This window comes from Salvia hispanica, chromosome 6 (genome assembly GCF_023119035.1).
Source record: "Salvia hispanica cultivar TCC Black 2014 chromosome 6, UniMelb_Shisp_WGS_1.0, whole genome shotgun sequence".
Taxonomy (NCBI): Eukaryota; Viridiplantae; Streptophyta; class Magnoliopsida; order Lamiales; family Lamiaceae; genus Salvia; species Salvia hispanica.
Window position 1 is genome coordinate 1,905,710 of NC_062970.1, and position 17,730 is coordinate 1,923,439.

General features: G+C 35.8%; 3 protein-coding genes across 4 annotated transcripts; 1 reads left to right on the forward strand and 2 right to left on the reverse strand.

Moving 5' to 3' along the window:
* Positions 1-1,211: 1,211 nt before the first annotated feature.
* Positions 1,212-2,110, reverse strand: LOC125193512. Its single transcript, XM_048091320.1, has 2 exons — positions 1,971-2,110; positions 1,212-1,855 (listed from the first exon to the last, which is right to left on the reverse strand). The coding sequence occupies exons 1-2, from the start codon at positions 2,108-2,110 to the stop codon at positions 1,459-1,461; spliced, it is 537 nt and encodes a 178-aa protein (XP_047947277.1). The 3' UTR covers positions 1,212-1,458.
* Positions 1,942-8,996, reverse strand: LOC125192918 (protein OXIDATIVE STRESS 3 LIKE 2-like). 2 transcript variants are annotated; one of them, XM_048090595.1, is made up of 4 exons: positions 8,562-8,996; positions 6,736-7,157; positions 5,959-6,354; positions 1,942-2,121 (listed from the first exon to the last, which is right to left on the reverse strand). In XM_048090595.1, exons 1-3 carry the CDS (start codon positions 8,861-8,863, stop codon positions 6,293-6,295), a joined length of 786 nt encoding a protein of 261 aa, XP_047946552.1. In that variant the 5' UTR covers positions 8,864-8,996; the 3' UTR covers positions 1,942-2,121; positions 5,959-6,292. The 2 variants fall into 2 exon arrangements, with proteins under 2 accessions (XP_047946552.1, XP_047946551.1); XM_048090594.1 differs by lacking the exons at positions 1,942-2,121; positions 5,959-6,354 and having other exon boundaries at positions 6,455-7,157; positions 8,562-8,995.
* A 2,566-nt stretch (positions 8,997-11,562) lies between these two features.
* LOC125196988 (tubulin--tyrosine ligase-like protein 12) lies at positions 11,563-17,275 on the forward strand. Its single transcript, XM_048095669.1, has 15 exons — positions 11,563-11,901; positions 12,042-12,290; positions 12,533-12,657; positions 12,794-13,010; positions 13,101-13,226; positions 13,298-13,554; positions 14,277-14,384; positions 14,535-14,676; positions 14,760-14,925; positions 15,164-15,321; positions 15,424-15,747; positions 15,858-15,932; positions 16,140-16,209; positions 16,295-16,452; positions 17,019-17,275. The coding sequence occupies exons 1-15, from the start codon at positions 11,623-11,625 to the stop codon at positions 17,166-17,168; spliced, it is 2,604 nt and encodes an 867-aa protein (XP_047951626.1). The 5' UTR covers positions 11,563-11,622; the 3' UTR covers positions 17,169-17,275.
* The last annotated feature ends 455 nt before the right edge of the window (positions 17,276-17,730 follow it).

Sequence of the window (17,730 nt, forward strand, 5' to 3'; positions counted from 1 at the left end):
TATTTGTCAAAATGGAGAAGCCGTGAGATAAATAAAAACAAACTTGTATTGAACTAGATTAGTTTATTAGTTGGTCCATTTTAATGAAATGAGTTTATTTAAATATTTTTTCAAATTTAATTCAGATATTAAAGAAATAAATTAGACTAATGAAATAAATTACTTGATTTAATTTATTTTATTTTAGTTTGTATAAATGATTAATAAAGTGTTGTATGATTAATATGTAATTTAATAAAAAAATTTATAAAATTTCATTTAATTTGATCTATTGTTTTAAAAAGTTCACTAAGTTTAATTTTTTTACAATATACGGAGTATTATTTTATGATTGAGAAGCTTTATAAATATTGTTTGGTTGGATGGTATTTAATTTTAAGACAAAATTCGCAAAAGATTGATCTCGACTTATAAAAGTTGGCATCACGGACAAAATTAATTTGGAAATTCGTATCGAACAATCTTAGAAGTTCAATCTTAAAAAAACCGAATAGTCCAAGACTCGCCCTACTCACGACAAAATTAATTTAGAACAATTTAATGTCGAACTATCTTAGAAGAAGTTAAACATTGAAAAACCGAATAGTCCAATGCTCGCCTTACTCGACAAAATTAATTTGAACAATTTAATATCGGACAATCTTAAAAGAAGTTAAATCTCGTAAAGCCGAACAATCCAAGGCCCAGTCGCGACAATATTAAATGGACCATACTATGATACTAATACTGAACAATCTAAGAAGTTAAATCTTGGAAAACCGAACAGTCCAAGATAGATTCACTTTACTTGCGACAAAATAAATTCGAATAATCTTAAAAGTTAAATCTTGAAAAATTGAAAAGTCCAAGGCTCGCCCTACTCACGACAAAATTAATTCGGGCCAAACTAATATCAGGCAAATATAGAAGTGAAATCTTGAAAAACCGAACAGTCCAGAGTTCACCTACTAACGACAAAATTAATTTGGATAAATTTAATATCGAACAATCTTAGAAGTTAAATCTTGAAAGCCGAACAATAAATAACTCACCTCACTTGCGACAAAATTAATTTGAACCAGTTAACATCGAATAATCTTCCAAGTTGAATCTTGAAAAACCGAACAATCCAAGGCTCGCCTTACTCAATTTAACTCTCTTATTGTGTTGTGCTGTGTTGCTTTGCTTTGCTTGTAGACTATTGCACATTCAAGATAAAAAACAAAGATGCATTATAAAAACAAAGACGCATTGCCATATATTACTAAGAAGGATTTGTTACAAGACTCATGAAAGCAGACTATGGCAGTGAGTTTATTCACCGGACTCGAACATGACTCAGACTTTAGAAATTGAACGACACTAAACAGACTCAACATAAACAGACACAACATAAACAGACACAACAAAGACAAGACACTAGAAGGAGACCCTGTATCTATCTAACCAAAGATAGATATTGTTTCATAGGTTATTACATCAGAAGAAAGAGTGACTCGGGCCGACGCTTGGGGAGCCAACGCTTGGGGAGCCAGAAGGCGAGTGCCTGTTGTTCTTAGGCACAAACTTCCTCATCCAGACATGCTTGCCATTGATGGTGAACTTGGCCTTCATCGCACCGTTGAGAATAGCACGAATGAACGCTGGCCTCAGGAACACGATTTTGGCATACAGAGATTGCTCCTCGGGGTTGCTCACTTCCTGCATGTGGAACGACTCGATGCAGTTCCCAAAAACCCTTTCGAAGAACAGCTTCACCTCGTACTCATTCACTGGGTAGCCTTTGGAGAAGGTGACAAACATTGTCCTCTCGTTCCGGGACACCTCATTGGTGGCCTTGCCCTTGCCACGAGAAGGGGAGAGATGAGAAAGGGAACTGCATGTTTGTGGACTTGATGCATGTCACTGCTTCATCAGCAAGCTCGTTGATCAGAAATGGGGGAAGAGATAGGATCTTACTTATGAAATGATAAAATCCTGCTCGTTCCAACCATAGCCACAAGCCCAATATGTACAGGCACTCCAAGGGATCGCGCAGCAGATCCCTGATGAGAATAACATACAGTGATCTGTCGATCCCATGGAAAAGCTTGAATTCCTTCAGTGTCACTGTAAACCGGGAACCACCCATGATGCTAAATCCTGAGAACACAAAGTACATTTAGAAAGTAGCCAGTTTATGCACATGAAAAAGCAAGTAAACAGCAGCACAGAAAGTAAGTGGAACCACACCAGCAGAAGGTGCTCTAGAGCCATACCAGAAAATACAACAACATAAACAAGAAATGAAGAAAAAGGAACAGAAGGAAAGAAACATCAATTCATCAGGAAAACTCAAATCGCTGATTGAAATCACATGAAATTGGCTTCAGCTAGAACACACAACTTCACACATAACATTGTCTTTATTAGAGAAATTTTTTTCAGAAAACAGGAAAAGGTCTGTGCCTGAAAGGAAAGAAGCCTAGAAGTTCAACATACCAAGTGAAAATTTCAAGGCAGAGGTGAAAGAAAGATGTTGAGAAGTCTACAATACAACCCCAATTTATACAAGTTGTTGAGGCAAGATAAGCCCCTAAATTCAAAATGAGGCCATGAAGTCGTTCTTATCATAACTACATAAAACAAGGGCAATTATTATTAATAGGTGGAATCACCACAAAAGAGAAATCATATTTGGTAGGTAGTAATTAATATTACAATTAGGATTACAGCATTACAGCAACGCATCCTGAAAATATGCATGAATTTTTTTGGTCAGCTTGCCTAGATATCAGTGTTAATTTCATACGCAAAGAATGGCGTTGATATCAAAGGCCTCAAACCACCTACATGACCATGATTCAAAGATTACAGAAACCAGGCTCTAACAAAAAGTTAAGATTAGTAAAGCTTTCCTATGAGATAACAAAAAGAAAATACATCTGGAAGAGGCTCAATCAGTTTAAGGCATTGCTAAGTAATTTGTAATCATATTTTCCAGTTTAACACAATACACTTAATTAAGGGTAAGCACATTTGCCACACATGACAACAGGGAAAAATAAAGGCCAAGAACAATTAATGAAATTTCTCATAAAGATGACAAATTTTAAATTTAGCCTTTTCATTATATTTTCAAGTAATATTATCTCTAAGAATATAATATAGAGGTCACCATGTAGCAAAAAAAGAAATATTATAGTTTTGCCAACCACTTTGGTAAGAGATCTCACTTAGTCTGATAACTAAGTGGTCATAAAACCCAAGAAGCGAACACCTTAATCCAAGAATAAAGTTCAAGATGCAGTGTCTTAGCTTTAGTTTAATACAAATACAAATGGTTGGCTCATAATAATGGTTTAAAATGCAGTCTGGAGTGTTATTAATTATTCATGAAGGTCATAGATTCATAATGTGTGGTGAAATTTTTCACAAATATATTTAATCGAGTAGAAAAGTCCCATATATTAGCAAATATTGCTAAATACTCAAATTATTATTAGCACTAGCAACTATTTCTAAAACTCAAACTATTGGTTGATTACATACATTATCAATTATTACTAAGCACTCGAGCTATTGGTTAATTACACGAGCGAATGTCTGCTTGTTCAACGCAACTACGTATCTACGATTTTGTCGCTTCTACTTAACGAAGGTTCTTATATACGTCATTAGTAGATTATGGCTCAACAAATGATTAGATAAAGGACAAAATATAGATTAGATAAAGGACAAAATATAGATTAGATAAACGACAAAATATAGATTAGCGAGGCTTCCGTACAGTTAATGCATAGCGGAAAGTGGGGCAAACGCTTCAATATGATCAAACAAGTTTGCTCCGCGGTATGTGCACGGATAATTTTTACTAATAATTACTAAAATTTAAACAGTGATTCAAATAAGGTCTTGTTTGCACCTTTTTGGCCCCTGAACCCGAAAGAACATCCCTACATGTCTCCGGAATATCATTAATTACATTGCAAATCTTTGTCAACTATTCATTTCCCATTATGTCCCTGAATCACTTGAGGGCATAAAGATCTTGGTATTTTCTGAATTTAAATTTACACATTACTTGCATATATTTATATATTGTTAGATGTATATACATTACATTCAATATTTAATAATAATGATGATAAGTACTTCTATTTTTATTATTATATAAAATTCATGTACATGATATTATCTAAAAATATATAAATATATGCAATAATATATTTTTTTTACTTATTATCTACATATACATGCAAATATTTTTTATAAATTAAAAATCAAGGGAAGTAGTACATGGAAATTATAAATTTAAAATTTGAGTTCCAAAAATATTAATGAATTTTAGGTCAATGCCTTCAAGGGGACTCTAGGAAAGAAGATACAGGAAAAGGTGCAAACCCCATTTTTCCAAAGACTTATTATGAAGTTCACTCTAATTTAAATTATTTCACTAATATTACAACTTAAATTACTTCAGAAAACCTTATTCATACTTTAATAATGTAGAATGTAAGTTTTTTGTTCTTCAAGAGAGTAATACTCCCTACGTCCCATCTCATAAAACACTTGCCAAAAATGGAAGTCGCCTAATTTTGTGGACGGACCAAAATGGAAAAAGAAACTACGTATATTTTATGGGACAGAATATTGCATATCTACAACTATTAGGAAAGAGAATGATGTTATTTTACCCCTTTACATACTTATGGATTAAGTGTATATTACATATTACTATGCATTAATAATTATTGGCATCCTCATTTAGATTTTTTATTACATAAATAATTTTGTACTATTATAATTCATCATTCCTGATTAAATATAAAATCTACAAAAGAACTTATTCAATAGTCATATCTTTTACATGTGACAAACATACTCTTGGCCGGTGTACTTTAAAATTTATTAATACTACTTCTAAAATATCACTAAATATTGCACGTGTTTTATCTGAAAATTTAAAAAAAATAATAATACACCTATATATTCTAAAAATAGTAAAATTTTCAAACAAATTATGAAAGGGAAATATTTAAGGATGTATTTACATAATGGACTAAATAATTAGACCATCATTCTCTCTAGGATGACTTATCAAAATCAGAATCAAACAAAATCACATGCACAATTAACAAGAGTGGAATAAACCTCAGAACCGATTAATCCAAAAGGAAACGAATATGCATTTGTCGCATCGCATGCTTCAATTTATAGTTAATGTTGTAATCAAGACAAAAAAAAAAGTTAATTTCATTTATAAATTATTTTACACTACTACTATATTAACACATTTAATGTATACATAGATAATATGTACATATATAATTATAAATTTATAATGCTCATTAGATAAAAATTATATGATGTATAAAAATTACTAGAAAATACATTTAGTATCACTGTATCAGTGCCAACTTAAGTATATGAACTTCCTTATATTTTATCATTAAAATTTCTTATACACCTTGATAATTATTTTCAATAATAACATTACAATTAAATACTATTTGCTCATATATGCACACAATATATAATTTTTCACATACCATCATTCTCTTCATATCATTTAATGTGAAAATTAATTGAATTTATGTCATTCTGGCATAAAACTCTTCCCTTTCTACCTTCCCTTTGTTTTTTGTTTATATGTATACATTATATAACAAATATTACCTGTACAGATTATATATTCCATTTCCATAACATTGAGACTATGGTATAATGTTTCGTGTAGCATATAAACCATAAAGGATTATGACTTGAAGGTTCTTATGTTTGCCACCCCACTTATAAAAACATCCTATGCGTTAACAAATAGAAACTTTGCAGCGAACCAATTAAGTGAAAAGACATTTATGTGTAGCATGAGCATGAAGTAGAGCTATCAAGTTGAGAGTAAATTAAAATGCCCATGCATTTCCAAACAAATATTCAATAAGCTTATTCCATGCTAGGTTTAACAGTTTGTCAAGATCTAGCTATGCAATAGTGTACCTTTAAGGATTTCATCGGCCACTCCACGGTTGCAACTTTACCACTCCATCGAGCAACTTCAACAGTGGGATTCCTTTATATGCTCTTGCACGGATTGGCATTCCTACAAGTCAGTCATCTGGTAGAAACCAGCATAAATCTTAAGCTCCTCAACATATTGAAAGCAAAAGGAAGAAGGGAGTAGAAAAAAGGAAAGATTCTCAATAAACCAATATGTGAGAAAATTAAGAAATTATGTTAAGCAGTATAACTCCTCCCTGAGCAAGCAGACTTCTCAAACTGATTGACACCAACTCCAAGAACAGAACAAAAATAGGCACTGACACCCTTCAGCTCAAGACTTGATTCCAACACCAAATCCAAACATATACAGCTTGAGAAGATTTTCAGGAAATCCTGCATTAGAATGCCTTCCTAAGAAATATCTCAAGGGCATTGACACAGTAGCCAGAAGAACATATAATTTGCCAAGAGACTATGGGAATTTATTCAGATATATAACAAAACAAAGTCAGATGCAAACTCTAATTATATTTTTCAGTGTTTACACTCTAACGATGCAAGGGAACAAGTGATGCCTAAACAACAACTAGAAGGATCTGAAGCATGAACACAAGCAAGAAGATGGTACAAACATCTCCACCTCCACGAACATCCATCATGGTTTAAATTCATAGGGTGATATGAAATGGAAACACAGTTTATATATATTCTAATTCACTGTGTTATTGCTCCATAAGCCACCAGCACTGGGAGTAGCAGTTTCAGCAGCAGCACCTTGCAGATCAGATAAGGAGAAAGACCGCCATGAAGGGAACTTATCAACAGGAGGTGATGATGACAGCTCACTTTTCATACTTCTTCTGGCATGTGGTGGTAAAGGAGGAAGACTGCAACCTGGTGGTGATGGATTTGAATTGGAGGTGTCGCCGCTATTGCTTTCAGAGCAGTTCATGTGAGCGGCAAGAGACAGCATACTTCTAGAATTGGTCGGTCTTTTTGATATTCCACCAATGCGATTCCTCATAATGCTATTCTGATTCTTGTCCCATAAGTTACTGAAGACCAGCAGGTTCTTGCGTTTCCTTGTATAAGCATTTTCTGGTTTCGTGATTTCTTTAATTGAGGGGATTGATGCAGCATCAGATAGGCTGGTAAATGATTTGGATTTACCAGAGTAAAACTTTGATATGCTTTTCCTATAAAATTCCAGAAACCATGTAATGATCACCAACATAGAGCAAATTAAGGAGGACAGTCAGCGTTGAGAGAAATCTAACAACAAATGGCAAAAAGTAATCCAAGGAGAGTTACGCAAGATGTATAAAGCAGTCAGCATTTAGATGACAGCTTCATAAACAGTGGATGATTGCAGATTTTCAACAAGAAACAGCAAATAAATACTCTTTGCACTTATTGGAGGGATCTTTGTTTTCCTAACTTCTGTTTTGTGGTTGATTCCAGCTGCAAAAAGACTTCTAGTGATTCTTAAGACTTACTTTACTTAGCACAGACCAGAGGTCTATATCCAACAGAACATAAGACAGAGGAGAAAGATGGCTCACTACCTCTTTCAAAATATGGAATATTCATATGAAATTATACAATGCATGTCATCTTCACATTAAATATTATCTTCTACTGCCACATAAATTATAAAACACGGATGGAAGAAAAGACACAGCAGCAGCACAAGATACTCATGTGCCATAATGGTATGTCTAAACGCCTAATCACTAATCAGTATCAGTATTTAATAAAACCATTTTCATGATGTCTATATTTATAATCCGAACACCATGATGAGAAATACAAGATGGCACCATAAACTCATTAAGATGCATAATGATCCCAAAAATAACTCCATCACGTGAAGATTCTGTGAGACATGGAGGATGGAAAAGCATCTAACATAGATAGTAAAGATTTTTAAGTTTTAAACTCATTAAGATGCATAATGATCCCAAAAATAACTTTATAAAGGGAGATAATGATTAAACGTTTGCTCCATGCATCATTGACAGAACAAGACCTTATAAGTCTCTCTTGACTAGAAATTTGCTAGATACACAGTCCAAAACAGAAGTTTAGATGACATTAGCTCCTTGGCAAAGAGAAGTCCATGAGTAAAATGGGAGTCAACAAATCCACACTAGTGGGTTACTGAAATTAATTTAGCACCGTATACTCCACTTCACTTCCACTACGGATCCAGTACTAATAGATCAAATATACTGACAATTCTCACGAGAGAAAATGTTGCAGAGCCAAAATTGAATAATGGATTTGCAAACCTAATAAAATTTCTATTCCCAGCCAAAAGAAAGAGCTCAATATAGAATATACAAATTTCAGTCTTAATAACTCGAATTTTTCCCCCCAACACAGAATCCCCATCTATGATCTAGCTTGATTATAACTTATTTAGTAGCACAACGTTTCCCACCCAAAAAGCGATCGATTATCCATTACGGCATCAATTTTCACATAATCATACAAAACACAAAGCCCTAAACCACAGAACATCACTGCAAACTAACACAATCCTACCAATTCACAATATTACCCAAACAATCATCGCATAACAAAACAAAATCACTTACTTCACAGGAAGAACTTCCTCCAGAGAATCCAAGCTGTCCAGCGGTCCTCCTTTATACTGACTCTGCACCTCCTCCTCCTCCTCATCACTGCCGCCGCTGTGATGCTCGTCACTGTTCTTCCCGATCGAAGAACTCGACGACAATGACAGCGAACCGCTCCGATCCTCCTCCGGCGACCGCTGATCCGCCGCTGGATGATCGTACGAGGCAAAAGCCATCTCTCGGTGCACGAATCCTGTCCCCTCGATCGGGTGCCCCCCGCCGCCGCCGCCTGAGTTGCTCCGCTGCAAAGCTATCGACATCTCCGCCGCCGCACTGCTGCCGAAGAGGTTTTGTCTACAGAAGCATGCGAATCGTGTGTGTTGTTGAGAGAGAAAACTGTAACCGAATGAGAGAGAGAGAGGGAAAATTGAACGAGAGAGAAGATGTTGATAGTGAAAGGCCTTATCTTTATCCAAAGTGAAGCAGCACAATTTCCAAATTGCATAATTAAACAATATTATCTCTTTTTCATTTTTTAATCTCCGATCGGAGGGCGTGTTAGCGTGTTGGGAGGCGTACCGTAACTAATACGTGGCGAGTTTTGATGCGATCGCAGCCGTTGGATTAAGGGGATTGAGACGTGGCGATGGAAGATGCAGCGGATGTTTTTTTATTTGGTGTGTGAGGATGTATGGGAATATTCTTCTACGAGTACTGGACAAAGGTTAGTGGGGTTTTTGTTTGACAAATTATTTAAAGTTTATTAATTTGTAATTAATATTTGCATTACTAATTAATTATAATGCAGTTTAATTATGACGGTTGCACGAGAGTTTGCCGCCATATGACTGACGTTAATAAAAAAGCATGCAAATTGCCGCAAAATACACCTAATTTAATTTCATTTTTGTTCAATTATAATTTTATATACCAATAAAAATAACGGACTATATGATGATTTTCACAACTATCTTACGAAAAAAAGACTGATATTAAGTCTTTTTTTTTTTAGGTAAAGTTCGATTCTAGGTAATTTTTTTACCGAATCTCTAAAAATAGACTTACAAAGTAAGAAAAAATGTGAAAGTTATAATGAGAAAAAGACAATTGTTGGCGTGAATTATACGCGATTATTGTTGGCGTTCGTCATACGCTAATGTGTGTAGTTATTAGTGCGAATGTGTGTGATTATTTGAATAGTTTAGGTACGACAAAATAGTATTGTTGGCGTGAATTATACGCGACTATTGTTGGCGTTCGTCGTACGCTAATGTGTGTAATTATTAATGCGAATGTGTGTATTATTTGAATAATTTAGGTATGATAAAATACTATTGTTGGCGTGAGTTGTACACGAATGTGTATCGTCTGAATAAGCGACTAAACTAGTGAAAGCATTCTTAATCGGCTAATTTTGTCTTTCATCAAGTATATATTTTTCAACCGATATAAATGGACAAAAATCAAAAATAAATTTTAATTAAATTAAATTAAATACTGTAAAATAAAATAAATAAAACTAAAACAAATGGAGTATTAAAAATATAAAAGTAATTTCTAAAATAAAATTAACTCCTTCCATCACGTTACTTGAGTCATATTTCATTTTAGGTTATCATAAGTTATTTGAGTAATTTCTTTTTATGGTATTTACAAAGGTTCAGAGGGAGTTCGGCAAGCTTGCCTTTCAAAGACCGTTACTCACCAATGTTGAGAGATGTCACCTACATATTATTGATGATGCAACTTGTATTAGTTGTGTGGGAGCACAGAATCCATTGATCATGTCTTAAGACGTCTCTTCCGTTTGGAGCAAGACAACCCTAGAGATACTTGGTTCAAGTTTATATACATCCATTTGAGGCTTGGTTGATTGAAATAGGCAAAATAGTAGTAGTTTGTCACTCTATGGTGGCGTTCGGTTGCCATGACTAATAATTATGAGATTATCCATCTAGGATTAAGTTGTGGGATTATTTTGGTTGGAGGGGGAGGCTATAACTAATCATCATGAGACTATCCATCTAGGATTAAGTTGTGGGGGTTAATCTTATGAACCAAACATGATACATATTTAATCATGAGATTTAGTCTTGAACCGAACACTCCTTATGAGTATTATATTTTGCTTGATTTGTCGGAGACTACGGAAAAATAGAAATGCTAAAGTGTTTGGGGGTGAGACGTGGCCAGTGGATAGTTTGATAATCCAGAGCATGGCTTGGGCGTTAGCTATGCAAAATTATGCTACACACAAAGCCAAGACCAAAGTTCCAGTAAGCAAGTTAGTTAATTGGCCCCCTCCAACATCAGGTAGTTGGAAGCTCCATACGGATGGGGCAGTGAAGGGAGTACCTCATGTCGGGGTCTAAATTAAAAGGTACTCCAGAAGCTTAGGACATAGCTCAATAATTCTAATTGAATTATGTGCCAGATGGTTTGCAGCTTGCTTAGAAAAATGACATACAAAGTCTTGAAGTCCAAAGTGACAACCAAGCAACGGTCTTTATGATCAACTTAGATATAGAGGATGGAAGTTGATTCAGTCTCGTTCGAAACATTTGGGATATGTGTGACAAAATTTGGTTTGTGATAATAAAACACGTATATCGTGAGGCTAATTCAGTTGCAGATTATTTGGCAAGTTGGTCGTCAGGTCGGGATACATGTAGGTATTTTTGTATGATAAGCCACCGATTGGGGTACAAAACTTGTTATTGAGCGATCGCTTGGGAATTGCACATGTTCGAGTTGGATAGGCCGTAGTATTTTCTTAAGGACTCTGCCGTCTCTTGTAATTTCACTCGCTATCTTATAGGAGTACATTATTTTATAACCATTTCAAGTAACAAAGGATTGAGTAAATAATCACAACACACATCTTAAATTGATATAAAACAATTTAAATCACACTAATAGTAAAATCATGTAGTACTAAATTTTAAATGACGATTTTTTGGAAAAATATAAATAGCATAGCTTTAAAATTTTACTAATGCACTTGCTTTCCCCCTTGATTTGAAAATAAATAATAATCCCAAAACCTCTCCACTTCACTCAAAAACCCTGAGCTGCAAAAATGTCGCCCGCCGTCACCGGAATTCTCAGCTACGAGGACTTCGTCAAGGTCCACGGCGTCCTTCTAGCGGCGTCTGGTCTTCCGCAGCCGCTGCACCGCAAGCTCTACCAGAAGCTCACGTCCGAGACTTTCGACGGCGGGAGCTATTTTCAGGTGGAGCCTGTTGAGAGCGGCAGGCAGAGGAGGCTCGTGTCGACGGCGGATCACATCGCTCAAAATTCCGATGTGTTTCTGATTGATCACGCCTGGACTTTTCGCCTATCCGATGCTTACAAGCAGGTATATGCGAACTCAATTGCTACGCTCTGTTTAATTGATAATTGATTGATTGCAATGTATTGAACGATTTAAGTTACGTTGTTGTTAATTGATCTTATCTCGAGGTATGTTATCTGATTTCATAAGTTATGATGGTGCAGTTGCAGGAGGTTCCTGGATTGGTGGAGAGGATGGCGTCGTTGATGTGCGTTGACGTGGATTTGAGTTCGGAGGCGGACGAGGCTGGTGGTGAAGGCGATGATGCTAAATTGAGTGCAGCAGAAGTAGTTGAGAGAGAGTTTTGTAAAGTTAGGGAAGAAGGTGCTCGTTCTGTTAGATGGCTGGAGCTTGAAGATCTCGAAATTGACGATGATATGCTACTTTCCCTTGATCTGCCGACTAAATTCCCTGTCAGTTGCTAACTGTATCACATTCTCTGTTTTTGCTGCTATGTTTATCTACTTATGAATGGTTCAGTTTATTAAGTTTGTGTTATTGTGTGTGTTTATTGACAATGATAGGTTGTTAAACTAGCTGGCATAGGTTCCACTCAAACCGAATTGAAGTGGATTCTCTGGTTTATAATTATGGATTTGTTGTATTTTGCCTTTTGTTCGATGTTTTAACCTTATTGTGAACTCTACTGCACCAGCACTTGCTTGCACTAAGTCTCCGCGGCAACAAGCTTGAGAATCCGGAGACTTTGTTAGAAGTGGTGGCTCAGTTTAAATCTCTCAGAGCTCTGTGGGTGAACTACAATCCGGCACTGGAGAATGGGTGAGTTTCCATGTTATTTGGAAACTGTTTAGGATCAATTTAGGTCTGAAATATTTGAATGCATTTGAGGTTTTTGAGAAAAATTTGCTTTCCAGTGTAAACTATGTTGAAGATACTGAATTACTTTCTTTTTCAGTGTTAAGGACTTGGAAGCTCGTATTCTAGGAAGCTGCCGTGAACTGGAAATATATAATTCCCAGTTCACTCCTAAGTATGGCAAGTGGGCATTAGGATTCTGTGGAGGACTATACGAGAAAGACAATCCTGGAGATTCTGATGAGAGTGATCATCAGTTGCAAAGCGTTACGTCTCTTGACCTTTCAAATAGGCGCGTCCAAAATCTTATCACTGAGGTACAGTACACTTCTTACTCTAAATAACTCACCCCAATGTTTAGACTTTAGCTTCCTACTCCCCCCTTATTAATCTACAATATTCTTCAGGCCTTTTCTCCAATTGAAATGCCTATGCTATCATATTTGAATCTTCGTGGAAATGCATTGGACGAGAACTCAGTCAGCATACTACTATACTATCTTAGAGGATTCACCAATCTAACTGCTTTGGAGGTAGCTTTGTTAAATAAAACTATTTACATTTCTCCAAACTGCTAATCACGTTGACATGGACATTACTATAGGTGGATATTCCCGGTCCTCTTGGAGAGAGTGCTGTTGAAATTATTGAAGCTCTCCCCGCTCTCTCTGAGTTGAATGGACTTAGTACTTCCAAGATCTTAGAATCTGAGAAGAGCATTGCTGATTCAGTATTAAAACCCCGCCTCCCTGAGTTCAATGCTGAAGAGTCTCTCACTGATCGTGTTATCAATGCTATGTGGTTGTACCTAATGACATATCGGCTTGCTGATGAAGAAAAGATTGATGAAACTTCTGTTTGGTAATCACTTGATTCTTATTGTTCAATCCTTTATCGAGTTTAGTATTGGGGGCATATTGAGACATTCCAATTATTGTCTAACAAGAATGTCTTGGATTTTTTTTTAATTATGTTAGTTTGATTGCCTGATTTGGCTGAGATGCCAGTTGGTCCATTATAAGAGAACTATAAAATCAATGTGGATCTTTCACTTCTATTAATGTGACAAACCATATAATGCAGTTATAATCATTTAGGACATCAGTTCATGTATAGATAATCAAAGAACTAGTAAAGGGATGAGGGACCTTATGGCACTAGAACATAATAACTTGTTTCATTGGTAGAGTTGCTCTTAATCACAAAATGTCTTCAGCTGTTGAAGCTATTTATTCTTGTCTTGAAGTTGGAATTTTACAGAAAGGTCCCTGACCATTATATTTGTTTCTGCATAGATTGCAAAAGTTATGGTTTGCTTTCACTCAACCTAGCCCTTTGCTGAACAAGGATAATTGAAAATGTTCAATGTTGGGTAGAAATGGAATCCACATTCATTAATGTTGGGTCACCTTAGTCTCCTTCTGCCATGTGATATTCACTAAACTATTTTATGAAGAAGAGGTTCTAATACAGCTCGTGTGCAACACAACAACTATGAAAATTTTGTAATCTTGTGTACAAGACTGTGATGTCATGGTCTTTAATTGTGGTTTATATTAACTTATATTTGACATTGCTCTCAGGTATGTGATGGATGAGCTTGGTTCAGCTTTGCGTCACAGCGATGAAGCCAATTTCAGAGTTTCACCGTTTCTCTACATGCCCGATGGTAAACTGGAGTCAGCTGTCAGGTTCTTTCTTAAAACCATTCCTTGTACTCCCCTATTTATGTTGGGAGCATCTTCATAGTCCACTGTATTAGTTTTCTCCATTGGGATCCTTACCTGATTCCTATATTTCATTGGAAAGTTACTAACTAACACTGAGTGAAAATTTCTCAGTTACTCAGTTCTTTGGCCTACAAAACCTGTGCAACAAGGTGATGAATGCACTCGTGATTACCTGTTTGGCATTGGGGAGGAGCGGCAACGTTCTGCAAGACTCACTGCCTGGTTTCATACCCCTCAAAATTATTTTATTAGAGTATGATTTCTGATTGTGATGTTTTATGTTTGGTCCATCCATGACTCTTATGTTCATTCTAAATTCTAATGTTGTTTCTGTAGGAGTATGAAAAATTCTACATGGAATTGAACTCAAGAAGGTGTTCTCCGGTACCAGCAAAGGCATCGGCAACCAATAGTCTGCTTCATGGTGATAGACGTGTGTTGAAGGTTTACACTGATTTGCCTCAAGTAGAGGAATTTCTGACACGTCCAGAATTTACGATCAGTATGTACTTGAACTCATAGCCACTAGAAAAATTGCATTGCTATATTAAGCTTGTGACAATTGTTTGAGCATGTTTTTAATGCTAGTAATAGTATAATGCAAATATGATCTCTCTTATCTTTTCTTACTTTAGGTCACTTGGGTCATAAAATCTGTATTTGTGCACTGTCCTTCATGTATATATACTTTACTTTCTTACTTCTAGAACTCATGTTATTTCTAATTGTTTTTTCTGCAGCAAGTGAACCAAAGGATGCAGATATTATATGGACTAGTTTGCAAGTTGATGAGGAGATGAAGAAGGCAGTTGGACTGAATGATCAGCAATACATAAATCAATTTCCTTTTGAGGCTTGCCTTGTTATGAAACATCATCTGGCCGAAACTGTTCAGAAGGTTCTATACTTTCCAACTTCTTGCATTAATCAATTCATAAATTGCATAGCTCAAATGTCTTATTGATATAAAATGCTTCTGAATACAACCTCCATCTTACAGGCCCATGGTGCTCCTCAGTGGATCCAGCCGACATATAATCTTGAAACACATCTTGCTCAACTCATCGGGGACTGTTTTACACGTGAAAGGGATGGAGTTGACAACTTGTGGATCCTAAAACCATGGAACATGGCAAGAACTATTGATACAACTGTTACCCAGAATTTATCACAGATTATCCGCCTCATGGAGACTGGCCCGAAAATATGTCAAAAGTACATCGAACACCCTGCCTTATTTAGAGGGAAAAAATTTGATCTACGCTACATAATCTTAGTGCGCAGTATCAACCCTTTGGAGATATTCATTTCAGAGGTCTTTTGGGTATGTGTCCATTCCCTTTTTTCCGGGAATGATGCTATATGGTGTTGGTATCATGGTTTGTCATATATTAAGTTATAGTTTTTTGAAGATGTCTCGATCTCTATTTCCAGGTTAGGTTGGCAAATAACACTTACTCTTTGGAGCAGCACAGTTTATTTGAATACGAGACACATTTCACCGTTATGGTAATTATGTCTACCATTTACCTCCTGGGTTAAATAGTACCTCCACGATCACTGAACACTTCTCACAAGTAATTTGATGCCATCACCAAGTTTGTGAAGGATATCATTATCTAAATAGAGTGCATTTGGGTTGGTACTTGCTTTTGTAGAAAAAAATCGAAGCAAATTATGTGGTCTTCTTATTTTTGCGACTTTTGTGTTCTTTAGAATTACAGGGGAAGATTGAATCACATGAACACGCCGGACTTTGTAAAAGAATTTGAAAAGGAGCATAATGGTACTGATTTTTTTCCATTTCCACTGTTTGTCAATGAATTAGCAGTTGTCTTCATTCACAAGATGCTCATGGTTAATTTTTGCAGTTAAATGGTTGGATATCCATCTAAGAGTTAAAAAGATGATCAGGTCTGTTTTCGAGGCAGCTGCTGCAGTTCATCCAGAAATGCATAGTCCAACATCTAGAGCGATGTATGGGGTCGATGTCATGCTCGACAGCCACTACCTACCTAAGTTGCTAGAGGTGCGATGAACTCCTACTTCTTTTACTTCTAGATATAAGAATATGGCATATTAATTGAATCCAAAGAGAAAAATGAGATAGTATACCTCACAAAACATGGGTATGAATTCTAACATGTTTGGTATATTACAAAACATGGGTATGAAAACCATCACCACACATGCCAAATATTCATAAATTCCCGTTTGGTACGAAGGCCTGTGCTTCACTAAAGAAACAAGACGAAAACATGAAATTGTGTTTTACTCTTGCATCAAACGTCAAACAGTGAAGCCATGGGGCTTCTTAATTTACGTGGAATTTTTTGACGAGAATTCATCTTCATGCTCTTTTTGTGTTAGCAGCATGTGTTCCGCTAGCAATAGCTTCGTTATTTATTTCTGTTTTTTATTTCCTAATTTGCTCATTGACGTGAGTTTGATACTGGTGTTTGGTTTGATGGATTATCTAAGATAGAGTCTTATGAATGTTGTTCGGTGGCCTGATACTTAATCTCGAGACAATGCCACATAATTTCTGGCCAATTCAATATCAGACAATCTCATGACAAGAATATGTTTTGCTAGGTTACGTATTGCCCTGACTGTACCCGCGCGTGTACATATGATACTCAGTCCATATTTGGAGATGGAAGCACAGTGAAAGGAAGTGACTTCTACAATTTGGTGTTTGGTTGTCTCTTCTTAAACGAGACCACTCATGTATCCCCATTGTAAGAACTAGTTAATTGAAATTTTGTTTGTGTGATTGGAGTGGATAATGTAATATTCATCTGTATGCTCTCTCCGCCTTTGGTATGGCTGGTTTCGTACGATTTTGCAAATCTTGTATTAGCCCACCATTAGAGTTCTCGTCCTTAACTCATCAGACATCGTAAACTGATATAACAAGATATGGACCGGGTATCGTAACCAACCCAAATTGTATCGAACTTGTTACGGTTTAACCACACAGCTCAAATATTGAGAAAAAATAACTTTTATTTTTTTTGAAAACATAAAAATCCAATTTTATTGCTATTATTGCATTAAGTAAATGTTAGATTATACTCCATCCGTCCTACATTAGGAGTTTAAATTTTTTAGTATTTTAGTTCGTCCCACATAAATAGTATGCTTCATATTTCACTCATGGTTTATTATAAAACTGTATAAAATGAGACTCACATTCCGCTATTTCGATAAACTTGTGCCGGATTCATTTGGAATTGCTAATGTGGAACGGAGGGTATAGTACCTATTTTCGATAATACCTTTTCAATACTCATAAAAAGCATAC

Excerpts from the sequence above, each read along its gene's own strand:
- LOC125196988 (XM_048095669.1), top strand. The coding sequence starts at position 11,623 with ATGTCGCCCGCCGTCACCGGAATTCTCAGCTACGAGGACTTCGTCAAG. Across the intron at positions 11,902-12,041 it reads TATCCGATGCTTACAAGCAG|TTGCAGGAGGTTCCTGGATT; the intron begins GTATATGCGAAC and ends ATGATGGTGCAG. Across the intron at positions 15,322-15,423 it reads TGGCCGAAACTGTTCAGAAG|GCCCATGGTGCTCCTCAGTG; the intron begins GTTCTATACTTT and ends TCCATCTTACAG.
- LOC125193512 (XM_048091320.1), bottom strand. The coding sequence starts at position 2,110 with ATGGGTGGTTCCCGGTTTACAGTGACACTGAAGGAATTCAAGCTTTTC. Across the intron at positions 1,856-1,970 it reads ATATTGGGCTTGTGGCTATG|TTCCCTTTCTCATCTCTCCC; the intron begins GTTGGAACGAGC and ends ACAAACATGCAG.
- LOC125192918 (XM_048090594.1), bottom strand. The coding sequence starts at position 8,863 with ATGTCGATAGCTTTGCAGCGGAGCAACTCAGGCGGCGGCGGCGGGGGG. Across the intron at positions 7,158-8,561 it reads GAGGAAGTTCTTCCTGTGAA|GAAAAGCATATCAAAGTTTT; the intron begins GTAAGTGATTTT and ends GGAATTTTATAG.